The following is a 15368-nucleotide window of genomic DNA, read 5'->3' as shown; positions in this document are numbered from 1 at the left end:
CACATATCACATGCGATAAAATGAAAAATTAATTCATAAATTACAATCCAAATAGAGCTGGCTGGAATCACCTCCTTGTCTTTTTTCGCTCGGTCTAACTTTTAGCTTAACAAATGTATTACTTGAAATGATATTTTTATTCGTATTACAATAATAATTTTTTATCATATTTTTTTATCTTATCAATCACATTATAAAAATTAGTACAACATTTCATTTAAATAATATTGAAAATAGTACTTTTATCCAATACTCTGATTAATCGCAATTACAATGCCTAAGGAAAAATGATAATAGTACTCATCTGAAGTCAATTCATGTTGATATTAGTGGATTTGACTTGAGAAGAAGAATTTGATAACTTCATCAAAATAACTACCGATACATCAAGAATCGGATCACGACATTCCCAGCTACCAAATGAACAAATACCAACAGATTACGTCGCACCATCTCGCCAAGTAATATAACACAATTTGGTCTATTAATTCTTAGAAAATCGGCTCCATCCAAGTCTTGGACGTACCAAAATACTTTGCAACGTACACAGTATTTTCATTCTCCACATATTTGGCCTTTGGGTCGGGCCCCATGATACAAAACCTGTAAAGACATTTTCGTCATTTCCACAAAGTAAAGGAAAAGCAAGGGAATGGTGAATAAGACGCAAGACTGATGGCAAACATGTCAAACTACCAAAGGACGGCGACTATAGCCTGCACTCGACAGTAACAGCCACCACTAATAGCAGCGGTGAACTTTCACGACCCTACTCCTCCTACCCCATGTCCGTCCGATGATCTTTGGTCCTTTTTCTTTTTGTTGATCCTTTGTTATATTGTTTTGTTGCTTACATGCAAAGTATAACTGCCACGTACACCGGATGAGGACAATTGTCTGCTTACACACACGGGCACCACCCGTTGACGAATCAGAATTGTGCAACCACGTTGTCATCGCCTTTCATTTTTCCAATGCTTCTTAAGCCTTAATCTAACCTCTGGTCAATTTGATTAAATAATCTATACATATATATATATATATTTGTTGCAATGATATCATTTTTATAATTTAATCTATCATATTTTATTAAAAAAAAATTTAAAAAGCTACATAAAGAGTTAGCGGAAATACAGATTCGACTAAATCAAAGAATGTTCCAATATTTCTTTTGAATTTTTTCTCGTCATAGTGAAATTATAACCTTCAATCTACAACCGAAAAAGAAATCCTCTTCGATGGTCACTGAACCAAAATTCGATGGTTATTAAGTAATCTATGCATGGTTCTAGCACTTTTTAACTAATCATGAATGGCGATGAGGGGGCTAGCCTTAATAACGATACATCTCGAGTCCAAGTTTCGCTATTCTTCCACCCTATATGTGAATTAGTTTTATAATGTGACTGAGTTGTAATTTCTTTCTTTTTTTTTTTTGAGCAATTGAATTGTAATTTCACTGCGCACCAGTTGGTTCATGAATTTTACTACTCTCATCGTTATAAGTTCCTTGTAATGTTGTCAATTGATAAAAAGAAAAATCTTTAATCAATAATCGGGCTATAGAGAGACAACATTTATTTTCTGTACGTAAAATATACTTCAAACTACGCTGATTCCATGGAAAAAATTGGGGGTGACATTTTTAACTGGCAATTTTTTTTTTCCCAAAACAACAATATGAGTTAAATAAACAACAATATTTTAACTTTGCATTAGTTAAATAAATAAATTTTATATATATTGTCAGTATATAAACTATTACGATTGGATAAATGACACATGAATAAATTTTAAATTTTAAATTTAAATTCTGTACATGTATCATATATTTAACAGTGATAGTGCACGCATAAAATGAATCCTAGTTAAATTGGATCAAATTAGAGGCAATTTGAGTACACAATGACAAACAAAAAATTTATCTTCTAAAAAGTGAATTAAATTTTTTGTTTTTTAACTTCTTAAATCCCAGCCATATTTTCCACTAGATAAAAAAAAGAAAAAAAAATGTTTGGCAACGAAAGAATCGGAGCTCAGGACCACAAATTGGGAAACCAATTCCAGTCCGACGTCCCTACTCGATCTCACCCGCAGGGACTATGGTTGCTGAAGCACAAACCTCCGAGGACCCACACCAAGGCTCACATGCAAGGGGAGCAACATTGTGTCAGAGGAACGGACCCACCACGACTCCCCTGTGCAAAACCTAGACCCCACAATTCCCGTCCCTCCCCCACCCCCAATATCTCTATATCTTACCTGGCAACAACTCTGCATATACCCCTTTTCCCACAATTACCTTAGCACTTGGTATACGAAAATACGATCGCTTTTCCGCCCTTTCCCTGCTCTGTTCTTCGTTTCTTTCTCTCGTCCTGCCCCAGTTGTTGCCCAGTTGCCCATACCCCTCTCGCCCTCTTTATCCTTTTTCTTTTGGTTAATCTTCTTCTCTATTTCTATCTCTAGATTTTTTGGGCTGGGGCCCCTTCAGGACAGCGCCACTGAAGACAACCGCAAAGTCCTTACTATCATTTATTAAATCTTAAGAAACCCGCAAACACTCTTAGGGCCAGGCCTCACCCCAGCTCTAATCCCCTCTCCTCTCCAAAACCCTTTCTGGCTTCCACTGTTACAGCTTCCTCCCTCTCTTTCTCCGTTGTCATTTTTCTCTTATCCAGGAAAAGATGGCCAAGGACTCGGACGATTGTGAGCACCGTTTCCTCCCTCAGTTCTTGACTGACGACGACGACGAACTCTTCGCTGACTTGAAGACCAGCAGCAAGAAGAATGATGCCAGAAACACCGCCAAGAGTTGCTTCGGGATGGATTCTTGGCATGAGTTCGGATATGGGCTTGGTCCCTTTGGGTCTCAATCGGGTCTAAGTTCACCCCTTGAAGGCTCAACCGAGACCGAAAGTGACGATGACGACTACGTTACTGGTCTAACGCAACGACTGGCTCATTCCACTTTCGAAGACCCTGCTTTAACCTACGAAACCAACAAACTGGTATCCAAATTGCTTCCACTTTTTCTTTTCCTTCTCTCTTTTTTTTTTTTGGCTTAAATTTCTTTCCCTTCGTTGTTTTAAAGTTTAACCCTGCTGTCTTAACAGGGATGGGGTCTGTCTAGTTCACCTCAGTCGACACTCTGCAGTGCTTTGTGTGGTGGATGCGGCTGCTATCACGGCTCCAGCCGCCCAAACTGTCCCTCGAAGGCAGCTTCGCCGCGGGGGATCAACAAAACCGACGCGGCCTGGGATCTGCTATTACATGCGGCTGCAGGGGAGGTTTCTCGCATGAGAGTGATGGAGGGAGCTGGTGGGTTTTACCCCAACAAGAATGGTGGACTAGTTGGGCCTCCCACAAAACCTAGCACCATCTCCGTACCTCAGAGAATCCCTAGCCCAAGTCTTGGTTTTCGGCCTGACCACCAGACCCATCTTTCTCATCAGCAGCATTTAAAAGTCGCCCAAGTAAGCTTGGGAAGTGGCATTATTCGGTTTTAGCTTCTATGTTTGTTTTACCCCGCTTTTTTTTTTTTTTTCCCTAGTTCTTTTGGTGAATTCTTTTTTAGTTTTTCCTTTTGGGGATGTAGTTTGAGCAGCTGAGGCAGCAACAGATGATGAGGCAGCAGCAGCAGCAGCAGCAGCAGGAGGCGATGGGTGTATGGGGTCAGGCGAAGTTTCAGTTTAGCCAGACCCAACAAATGATGTTGAATAGTGGGAGGAGTGGAGGGAAGAAGCCTAATCTTTCAATGGCTGCTTGGCCTACTCTGGAACAACAATCCCAGCGGCCGCTGCAGCATCCCGGTTCGGGCATGAGGGCTGTATTTCTGGGAAACCCCAATATTAAAAGGGAATGTGCTGGAACTGGTGTTTTCTTGCCCAGAAGATTCGGAACCCCGGCTGTAAGCCGCAAGAAGTCAGGTATTTTTGTTTTCTACTCAACTGCTTGTTCCAGAACACCCCTTGTTTTGTGCCAATGTAAAGGATGACGACTTTCTTTTTTTTTTTTGCGGGGGTGGGGGGGGGGTTTCAAATCGTATCCTTAGTAGTGGGCAGTGGAGGATGAGTCGGAAATTTTAGTAGTACTAAGCTATCTTTGGATGGTGTGGGACTTGTTTTTTTCTTTGCGTTTGGTTAATAATAGTCACATGGTATGTGTGTGTGTGTTGGTGGAAATTCTCATTCTAATGTAACTGTTCTGATCTGACCCCTTTTGGCTTCTCCCCTTTGTACTCTTCTGATTTATTCACTCCATTTTTTTTGGGGGTCGGAGGATGGTTTGGATGTGTTATATGCGTTTGGAATCGAGTTCAATAATAATAAAATATTACTACTAATATTTCTTTTTTTCATTATAAAGTGATAGTATATGCATGACGTTTTATTGGTAAAAAAAAAAAAAAAAAAATTGCAGGATGTTCGACGGTTTTACTGCCGGACAGAGTGGTCCAGACCTTGAATTTGAATTTGAACAAGGAGGGCGTGGATGTTCCGGCTCAGCCCGCATATAATGCGGGTCGGGCCTCTGATTACGGTACTGGCCTGCTGCCCTATTTTGTTTGTTTCTTTTTTTTTTTTAATCTCTAATTTGTTAAAGAGTTGTGTTGCATCCTCTGGTTATTTGGGCTGATGGAGTATGTATTATATTTTTGTGGGTTTTTTTTTTTTTAAATTTCTGCAGATGCGGGAGCTTTGAGATATAGAAATAGTAGCAGTAGCAGCAGCAGCAGTGCGGGGGGGATGGGTCAACAACAGAGGGGCGGATTGAGACAGCAGGCGGCGGTGATGAACCACCAACAAGTCCCAGAGCTCAGACTTCCTCAGGAGTGGTCTTACTGATAGGAAATTCAGAACCATTGCAGCAATTCATGGCATTTACTGATGGGATATGTTTTGTTTTGTTAGTTGTTAGTTGCTAGTGTGGGATGGGATAGGGGTGATTTTAGGATAGGAGCGGAAAATACTTTGAAATGAAAGAAAGGAGGAAAAAGATGATGAAGGTTGTGGATGATTATTTATGATATACTGCTACTGGTAGGGTATTATTATTGAGGGTCATAGTTAGAGTTTGATTTAGTGGTGTTAATGAAAGGAGGAGGAATGAATAAAGAGTAGTGTCGAGTGAGTGTGAGATGGAAAGGAGAAGAATGCAGGAGCAGCTTTTTTGTTCATGTTGGCCTGCCTGCTCGAAAAGCGGTGGATGACAGTTGTTGGTCTTTTTGTTCTTCCGTTGGAGTTGGAGTGAATGAATGATATGCTCTTCTCTTCTCTTCTTCTTCTACTTCTAAATTCTAGTAATAATAAATAAAAAAAAAGTCGGTTTGGTAGTTGTTTGCAAATTCAAGTCCAAAAGTAGAGTACTAGTCGGCCGATGGCAATCTTTATTTATTCTTGGCTGTGAGAAACTCTCTCTATTATTGTTCAGATTTATTTCCACACCCCCACTGCTTTCTTTTTATATGGTAGTATATTCAATAGAACTGTGACCTGCGATTGATATTAATTGTCTCTTCTTTTTCTCGTCTCTCAAGTGCTAACCTATTTTTCTTTATATTTGGTCCTAAAGCAAAACATTTGTTCAAATGCTAGAGCTTATCCGCTGCGGACAAACTTGTAATTTCGTCTGGTCCTGATCTGGTGTGTCTTCAATCTTCTTGTTCAACTTGCGAATATGCAAATACGGTAGTCAAGCTACGAAAGGCGAAGAAGAGAAAAAGAAAGGTTGCTAAATGCAAAAGCTCAAATCAGATCCTCGGTCGGTGGTGCCATGTTTTCGCTCAAATGCCAAAGTGTTCAATTAATTTACGTTAAAATCAAACATCATATGATAATTTAAATTCATTGGACATTTCAGGAGTAGCACCACCCAAAAATGGCGCCAAATATCTCAATTGCAGTTCTAAGCGGCCGCAGAAGAAAACGAGCCGAAAAAGGGTTTGGTGTGTCGGTTCGGGGCATGTTCCGGATTTTCTTAAAAAAAAAAAAGAGCTGAAACAATTAAAAATTTATAGAATTGGTTTGGATTGTTATTTTCTAAGGTTTTTATAGCAAAATGTATTGTATGCATGTAAATTTTAAAAAAAAAATTTTGAACAAAAATGACAATTCAAAAAATATGAAACCCTGAAAGAGGGACGTTGCATCTTCTGCTTAAGTGGAAATAATTGTGTGGTTGGGAGCCTGCTTGCTGTCGAGTCAGAAATATATATATATATATATATATATATATATATATATATATATATATATATTATATCTGTTGGGTGATTCAAAATTGGCCAAACGCATCCAGAGCAGAGCAGAGTGTTCTCAAGTGGTTGGGTAGGACCACAAGCGGTGTGATCCAGAGGAGAGCGTTGGCTAATCCTCAAAAATTGCAATCAGACAAGCCCAGAGGTTTTCTGGTTTGAATTCCAAACTTTGCTAGGAGGAAGGTGAAAGAAGGGCGGCGTTTTTGAGTAAAAATCTCATGATACCTGACTCACCAACCAATCAGGCACTACTGATACTTATTAGACAGTACGCCATTGATCCCGTGTTGATGATATATCTTAATTGGAAGTTTTGTGGAACAGTGCAGTGGAAGCATGCATTAACCTCGCGCCGACTCTTCAATTAAACTCTTCCCAATCCCAACCTTTCTTCTTGTTCCGTAACCTGGTTGCAAGTATCCGGTTGTATTCGCCGCCAGTTTAGTTATATTAAACCAACACACTACTGCTGCTACTGCTACTACAAGAAGAAGTTAAAACTTGCTTGAATTTGTTTTTGGGTTGATGAATTGGTTCCGCTGAGTCTGACCAGCAGTCATTCATTTGGCATTTAATGAATTATTGCCAGTAACCAATCACTGGAAACTGCAGATTAGAACTAATCTGACCTGATTACTTCTTCTTTGGCATTTTCTCATGTGGTTTTAGTACTATGAAGCAAGAAATGCGACTGAGCTCCAAAAAACCCATTCATAGGACCGGACAAATAATGGAGCAATTATTCATAGATTATGAGCTTGTTCGCACCATCCCCGCACGCTATGACACAATTCAAATTCAACGGTAGCTCACCAACTGACCAACCAACCAACCAACCAGCCGGTTTAGGTTGCATTCATATATAGCACTAATAAGTTTTGACACCAAATCTGCAGCATGATACTACATACAGACATATATATATATATATATATATATATAATTTTAGATGCTCCTAGTTATTGATTTCTCAATCGTAGCCGTGAGTCCTGGAAAAGAACTGGGTAGGAGGGCCACAAAAAAAAGATACTCAATCCTAATGGCTAAATAAACGATCCCTTAAGATAGAGTACCAGTTCCTAACATAAAGTAGTAGTCAATTAGTGTCAAATCATTATTAGACATGCAGTGCAGTTGTGACTTGTCAGAACCTACAATAATAATGAGTGTGTTTGGACAGCCAATTATTTGGTCAAATATATTTGCTGACATCACCATTACAATTTTCAATACACCTTTTTATCTTCCCAATTACCTTTTTATCTCACATACATCACATCACAAAAAGTGCTACAGTAAAAATATTTCAAATAACTTACGATCCAAACACACCAATTAATATTTTAGTAATCAAATTCCATCCAAGTAAAGATCAGACATGTGACCCGGATTCATGGCGATGAATTGGCTTTATACGAAGTTGGAAAATATTATTATTGAATACATTATGTATAATCCAAAATATTCCTGTTTTGGCTAACAAAATGAAGTCCGAGTACCTAGTAGGAAGGACCGAAGGAGGACTCAAGTATCATCTCATGCCTCCATGGAATCAGACACTAAACTTGATGGTTTCCCTGCTCACATCACTAGCGGTAGGGGAAATCTGGAAAGTGCCACCATCATCTACTCTTACTCTTACTGGCAGGAAATGAACAATAGAAAGTTACAGCTCTAAGGTTAAAACTGCTCCCCCATGGCAGTTCTACAAATCATATCCTGGTGCATTCCACAAACCTGCCCCTTTTCATGGATGCATTATTATATTCTATTGATGATACGAAGAATTTAAGCATGTTAATCCTCAAGATGATGAGGAGGGAAGAGAATTTTCAGATACAAGAGAAAACAGAGTGCTTGTATCTGCTTGCTACTTTATCTCAGTACACATTTTCTACATGTAGCTTTCGCGTTATCTATCTAGAAGTAACGGTTGTTCTCTCTGGTCGAGTTGTTCCAGAACCTGTTGCATCTAAATGTGGCTTCATGCTTCTTGAAAATGGGAGCTTGTCTCAGAAGTTAACAGGTTTCCCAGATGTATGAACAAGATGCACTAGTGTTCTAAATTGTAGTTTGATCGCTCGCTCTAGATGATCTCATTCCTTCCAGGTCAAACTTTGGTCTGACAACGGATCCATAATGCAAGTGTTGGACGTAAATCCTATTCATGCGGAAGCTCTCTGTCGACGTGGAATGGCCCACATGACAGCTGGAGATTTTTGAGGACGCAAACAACTGGTTTTATCGAGACGAGGTAATCTCGTCATCTATCTGTAAGCCTCCTCAACTCAAGTTGGCACTTTGGAATACTCTGTTTTCAAACTCGGACCGGACCGGCCGGTCGAACCGGGAACCGGCCAGGTAGCCGGTCCGAGTCAACTTAGAAAACCGGAAATTTTAAAACTCGGTCAAAGCCGGTCAAAATCCGGGTTTGACCGGGTTTGACCGGGAAAAACCCGGTTTTTCCGGTTCAACAGTAATTTTTTAAAAAAAAAATTCAAACTTTATAATATTATGTTTTGGCCCCCTAAATTGTTAAAACTTATTCGTATACCTCAAATATTTGATACTTTATAAATATTGTCCTACAATTTGATGTTATTTTTCAATTAAATTCATAATTTTAATTCTAAACTTGTTAATATTTATTAAATAATATAAATTGCTACTTGATTGTTCTAATTTCTTTGTATTTTCTTGTTAAATATATTTGAAACATCAAATATGTATGAATATACCTTTATTAATATCAATATATTATTAGATATGATATATATAATATTTTAATTTTTAAATAATTTTTATTTATGACGTCATCCGGTTCGACCCCTATCGACCCCCGGTCGAACCCATTGACCCCTGACCCCTGACCTTGGCCGAGTCGCTATCCGGTCCGGTTCTGAAAACATAGCTTTGGATTTGCTGTGCGGATGATGATCGAGCATCGACAAGTCATGCGAGTCGCTTCTCAAACTTAAGAAAAAAAAAAAAAGAGGAGTCTTTGTGTTGGTTACGTTACAAATTTTTTGTACTAAGATAATAGCTTTCTTAAATTGCATACTTGAAGCCTGTAAAATAGTGTACGGTCGCTCAATAAAAAAGAGTATAATCAACAAACAAGCATTTTTTGGCTGGAACAGCTAGATACCACAAAGACATCGGTAACGAGTGTGCAGGCATCAAACTTTGGGATCGAGTGTTAGGGAGTTCGTCTGAGCGGCAGCAGGTTTGCGGAAGTTGACCAGAAAATGTCCAACTCCATGACCAGCCACCGCCACTATAAAGATCCCCAAGTTGAAGGACATGACGGAGAGCATGACCAAGTAAGCCAGCGCCATACGGATAGCGTAAGCACCCGCCTGACTTAAGCTGCTAACGACTCCGGTGGTCTTGAGCACCCGAGGAGACGCCGACAACACCTCGACTGCAAATCCCAGAAAGAATACGAAGAAGAGAGCCAAGATGTACATGCCGAGGTTGTTATCAGGCCATCCCCTGAACAGAACAACCACATCTTTGCCCCAGAAGAAGCTCATCTGCATACTCGTCATATTATCATTCGTGCTCATCGTCGAATTTGGTGGCGTCGGCATCGGCATATCCCCGCGGTCCATTTCTTTCTTATTAGTTTCAGAGACAGGGTACGTAGCAAATACAAGCCGGCAAACAATACGGATTAAATAGACTTGGGACGAGTAAGCAGACCCTCTGCACGCCAAAATATTGAGTAGTAATCTGGATACAAGAAGTAGTATTTAGTATTCGAACTTCAAAGACAGAAACACGAGAGAAACAAGATGAGGGATATAAACGATGATAGAACAAGAAAAAGGAGACAATGGATTTTGTCGTATTAATGAAATATCTCGTCTTTTTGTCTCGACTCTACGAGACATTTCAATTCAGGCGTTGCTTCGGGAGGATATAGTGAAAAAAAATACTGCTACTACCACTACCACCAGGACGTACAAGTTACTATGTGGCCAGCAACCCAGGGCTCCTAATTCGTTTTTATGATTTTATCTTTGGTTTGTTGTTTCTGGGAAGATTTGATTTGCGTTGTGCAGAGGATCAACTTTCGTATGGCTAATGATAACCCACACACAGACACAAAAAAAAAAACTAGTAGTTGAAGCTTGAAGGAGGTCACAATCGGTCCAAATTAAAGATCTTCTTTTATTGTAAATATTACTCCCTCCGTTTCATTTTGTTAGTCTTGATTTTTTTTCACACAGATGAAGAAAATATAATTAATTTAGTTGGAAACATAAATTTAGATTAATAATTTCCTAAAATACCCTTATGCTAATCACGAAGAGTGTCAATTAATATCAGTTACAGCTAATGGGTTAGTATTGGAGAAGCTCAATGTATTCAATGTAGTGGGTTAGTATTTAATAACAATGTATTAATAACAAGATATTTAATAAGGGTATTTTAGACAATTTAAAAGATTACTACATTTCTTAATGGAAAAATGAATTATAATTTGGGACAGACGAAAAAGGAAAATAAGACTATCAAAGTGGGACGGAGGGAGTATTTGCAAATATGGCTTGGAGAGTGGAGTGGACACGGTGTTTCAGAGGGAGGAGGACTCGGGTCGACTGGTGGGAGATGACGGGCAACAAATCGACATCGAAACCACCCAATAATTTCAGCTGATAGTGCCCTTGGGATTCCCCTGTTGAGGGCATCCAAGGCAGACCGTTAAAGTCGCATCTGCAAAGTTGCAAGGCATTCAACAACAAATATTATTATTGCTTATATATATATATATATACACACACACAGGCACAGAGGATTCATTCACAGAGCGTAAGTGGGCCGCTTGGTTTATGGGGGAAGTATGTAGTCACAGGCCCAGAAAGAAAAGAGTTTTCGAGATCAGGAGATATATACGTCCCAAGTCCAGCGTCAAAACGCAAGAAGCAACAGAGGAAAGCCTTTGCTCTTTTAATCCAAGGCATGTATGCCCAACAGCCCAAACCCAACACCAAAAAAAACAAGAGTACGATGATTGTATTTGGAACATGAGTAAAGGTAAGAAGTTTTGATGCACATGATATCACTTGAGATCTTCGGTGACATGTTTTCTATGCCAATTCAATGCCACCTATAATATTGTGCCAAGTGTCCTATTATTATTTACACTTGTGTTAAACCAAATCAAGTTGAATTATTTGAAAATTAAAGTGTAAATAATAACAGAACACTTGGCACTATACTATAGGTGGCATTGGATTGGCATAGAAAATATACGCAACGGATCTTCTATTCCACACCCTGTGCCACTTTCTGTCCCACTTTTTATTATATTGTTATTTCTCCTACATAAATAACATGTTTTAATTCTTTTTTGTTTCCTTAAGATCCAATAACTATTAATTAAGTAAAAAATAAATACAACGGTTTATGCAGTTTCAAAAAAGCAATATATAATAGAAAATTAAAAAATACAGCAGAAAATTCATAAAAAATCTCATTTTTTATGCATTTTGATTTTTTGAGTTTGTTAAATTTTGTGTATTACTCAATTAATAGTTATTGGATTTTAAGGAAGCAAAAAAGAATTAAAACATGATGTTTATGAATGAAAAATAGCAATATAATAAAAGGTGGGACAGAGAGTGGCACAGGATGTGGGACAGAAGATCCGTTGCGGAAAACATGTCACCGAGGATCCCAAGTGATATGATATGACCCACAAAAAAAAAAAAAAAAAAATCATAACAGAGTTTATGTGACCCAAGGCTTGCTTGCTTGCTTGGATCTTGGTTCCGCGATAGTTTGTTCAATCTGATATTCAAACAGTTTAGTGAAAAGGCATCCAGCAGTGTGGCCGGCGAGAGCAACCAAGAGAAACAAAAAATCCCCGGTAATTACAGATATCATAACCAAGTAAGCCATGAACATCCTCAGTCCGTGCAAACCGGCGTCAAGCAGCAAGCCCCTGACGTCGTGTCGTCGTCGTCGACATTGTTGCTTGATGCTGATGGGATCATTACTGGTGGAGCAAATCTCAGTTGTGAAGGCAAGCAAGAAAACAAGAAACATAGAGAATAAACATTCGCCGAGGCTTTGGTGATTAGGCCACCCCGGATAGAATTGCATCATGTATGATATCCAGAAGCTCGAATATTGTGGTGATTCTGGGGGTGAGGAAGCACCAAGAAGTGATGGCAAAGAGGAAGCTAGCTGGAATTTTCGATGAATCATCTTGCAGACATTGACAAGATGCATTCCGAACATAATAAAAATGTTTGCCAGATACTAGTATATAAGCATGCAAACATACAATTACAACTATTTATCCTTTTTTTTTTTTTTCTTTTCCCCTATAGATTTGTTCTCGCAAACTGATAGCGCACCAGCCTTGCCTGCCTTTCAGATTCAAGTACAACATTAGTTCATGATTGGCGTTCAGTTTACTTTCTCATGAATTAGTAGTACTCAATGTTGCCGTATTTCGCATCTACATAATGGCAAACATTTAGTAACATCAAAGCAACGGTGGGTGATGTCCATAATTGCAAAGATTCTTGCCAGTGTTATTATGCCTTTCTAATCTAGACATAATGTTGACTAATGCCTGGTCAGGTGATATAGGAAAACGCCTGTACTATTTAATACTACATTTTAATTTGTTGTTTCGTAGATGGAAATCTTCAACTACAATCCATCCGGTGGCGGTGGGGTGACCGACTGGGGAAGATTAATAATTCAACTTCCGTTCGACTCAAAAAAACAAAACGAAAAAAAAAAAAATCAGTTGAATTTAAAGGTGCGAAACGGTCAAAAGTGGTGGCCCAAGCTCCCTGTGAAAAAAGAGAGTGTAAAACATTAAATAATAAAAGAATAATGTAAGAGCCCAACTAAAGCGAATCACCAGCCAAGTGACCGACCGATAATCTACTCCACCACCGCCTTCACTCACGAACGAACGATCCATCGTGTTTAACTTAATTAATTACCAGTATTAGCGGATCCCTTTCTGAAGATGGATACGGGACTCCCGAAAGCCACGTATCCAACCGCATGGCCCACCACAGCAGCGATGAAAATTCCTCCGTTGTAAGAAATCACGGACAACATCACCAGATACGCGAACCCTGCCCGAATTGCTCGAATCCCCATCTGGAAAAGAATCGCGGCGACGCGTTTGGATCCGGGTCTGACAACGTTGATGTTGGAGAACAGCTCCACCAGAACAGCCGAGAAAAATACAAACAGGAGGGCTAGTGCATACATGGCGGAGTTGTGTCCGGGCCAGCCGGAGAAGAGTATTTCGGCATCTTTACCCCAGTAGAAATGGGTGAATAAGGAGAATGGGTGGTGGTGGTGGACGTTGGTGGGAGGGGGTGGGGGAGGAGGTGGTGCGGTGGTGTTGTGGTGGATGGGCAGAGCATCGATGGCCATGAAGAATATATGATGATACGATGACCCGGGAGAGGGGTGGGGGGAGGGTGTACGTGTGTGGCTCTGTGGCATCCGAGGGTTTAAGAAGTTAGAGCTGAGATGCTGCATTTTGAGGTCTCTACTCTCCCACTTAGGCGAGTGTACGCAGCCGCCAAACCTTTTTAACTGCTTGTGTAGTAGATACGTCTGTATGAGCTATCAAATGAGTGTTGGATTTGGCAAAGCGTAAAAACTAGTATGGCGTTAGGGGCAGAAATAGCAGAGGAATTACCAAAGGTAGAAAGAATCACGCGCCTTAGAACGGTGGAGGGGCTTCTTCTTCTTTCTCTTTTGCAGGGAATGTGCTCTTCGTATGTCTGCAAGCGATTCCAATTAACAGTCAGTGCACCTTCCCAGCTGCCATTCACACTTTCTGTCGGAAAAAATTCGATGGTAACCAACAGGAAAGGAGGAACCACTGGGCCAATTGCTCGGTGGGCACCAGGGAGGTCCCTCCCTGGACCGTTGGTGAGACCGTTGGTGAGAGTTCAAATCTCATTAACAGTGAAAAAAATTAAGGGTTGTGTCATAACATTTTCTTGGTCTAGTTGGATTTGTATATCCACTAGTTCCTACAACAATCTCCTTAAATTCCCCCTAAATTAGAACAGAGTAGGTTATACAAATGTATCGTTGCTGACAAAAAAAAAAAACCAACAGAAAAGGAGGAACCGTTCAATTTTGTCAAATAAGCATTACAACAATATTTATTTCAAATAACGCTCTATCCAAACACTACTTTTTGTTTGTATTGATGCTATCGTCATGTGGAGCCATATTCCGATTCAATCAAATTTAATAGGACCTCTCGACTAACCGAAGTTCTCATTCTTTCTTTGATAGCGGGCCAATGGTTGTGGCTCTTGCCTATGTAGTACTATTAGTTATTACATGTGTTGACGGGTGGCTCTTCTCTATGTTATTGATTTCCATTTCACACTCAAAACAAGGCCTTATTTACTGGTAGCTCTTATCTCGTGTTATTGCAATTTTTTAGGATTTTTGTAAAAAATGTACGAAAACGATATGATATATACGAGACAAAAAAATAATTAAAAAATATTTTCACAAAAAATTAAGTTATTTTTTTTTTATAAAAAAATGACTTTCCAAACAATGCCTTAGTTTTGAATACATGACACTTCAAATATTTCCTATTCACCACCAACTTGAGTTCGACTGTTAACAATATAATATTAATTTCTTTTTTTTTTTTTTTTTTGAGTGTGTGCGCACAAATTGCACACCACCACTGACCACAAGTCTATTAGAGAGTTAAGCAAAGTCAAATCCCACTTAGCACCCCTAACAGATTATTTGTTTTCCATTTTGACACCATTTCCTTTTTCCTTCAGGGGGGAAAAGAAAAGAAGAACTTCACAGAGATGATTTTGGCGGGGAAAAGCCACAGATTTATTTTAAAGAGAAAGAGCCATTATTTAATGTATCCAGATAGTACCCTTAATTTGAGCCACCACAACGTCGCTCGTGAAGCGGCGTACAACAGATACAGCAATATGACATCTCAATATATTTCCTCTTCCTCCCCTACTTACGTTCTTATGCATACTACCAGTACACTACTGGCTAGTACAGAGTGGTAACATACTAGACACGTATGTATCGTTGAGGAACCAAGCGGGACATGCGT

At 39.4% G+C, this 15368-nt stretch overlaps 2 protein-coding genes across 2 annotated transcripts; one reads left to right on the top strand and one right to left on the bottom strand.

Moving 5' to 3' along the window:
- The first annotated feature begins 2358 nt into the window (after positions 1-2358).
- On the top strand, positions 2359-5347 carry LOC113693649 (uncharacterized). The gene is made up of 5 exons (XM_027212234.2): positions 2359-3011; positions 3117-3476; positions 3599-3929; positions 4423-4542; positions 4690-5347. Exons 1-5 carry the CDS (start codon positions 2688-2690, stop codon positions 4845-4847), a joined length of 1293 nt encoding a protein of 430 aa, XP_027068035.1. The 5' UTR covers positions 2359-2687; the 3' UTR covers positions 4848-5347.
- A 4091-nt stretch (positions 5348-9438) lies between these two features.
- LOC113692119 (copper transporter 6-like) lies at positions 9439-9873 on the bottom strand. The gene has a single exon (XM_027210483.1). It carries the CDS (start codon positions 9871-9873, stop codon positions 9439-9441), a length of 435 nt encoding a protein of 144 aa, XP_027066284.1.
- Between the last annotated feature and the right edge of the window lie 5495 nt (positions 9874-15368).

Source organism: Coffea arabica, chromosome 6c (genome assembly GCF_036785885.1).
Source record: "Coffea arabica cultivar ET-39 chromosome 6c, Coffea Arabica ET-39 HiFi, whole genome shotgun sequence".
Classification (NCBI taxonomy): Eukaryota; Viridiplantae; Streptophyta; class Magnoliopsida; order Gentianales; family Rubiaceae; genus Coffea; species Coffea arabica.
Note: the sequence above shows the minus strand (reverse complement) of the source record. Positions and strands in the feature narration are given on the sequence as shown.

Excerpts from the sequence above, each read along its gene's own strand:
- LOC113692119 (XM_027210483.1), bottom strand. The coding sequence starts at position 9,873 with ATGGACCGCGGGGATATGCCGATGCCGACGCCACCAAATTCGACGATG.
- LOC113693649 (XM_027212234.2), top strand. The coding sequence starts at position 2,688 with ATGGCCAAGGACTCGGACGATTGTGAGCACCGTTTCCTCCCTCAGTTC. Across the intron at positions 3,012-3,116 it reads CCTACGAAACCAACAAACTG|GGATGGGGTCTGTCTAGTTC; the intron begins GTATCCAAATTG and ends CTGTCTTAACAG. Across the intron at positions 3,930-4,422 it reads TGTAAGCCGCAAGAAGTCAG|GATGTTCGACGGTTTTACTG; the intron begins GTATTTTTGTTT and ends AAAAAATTGCAG.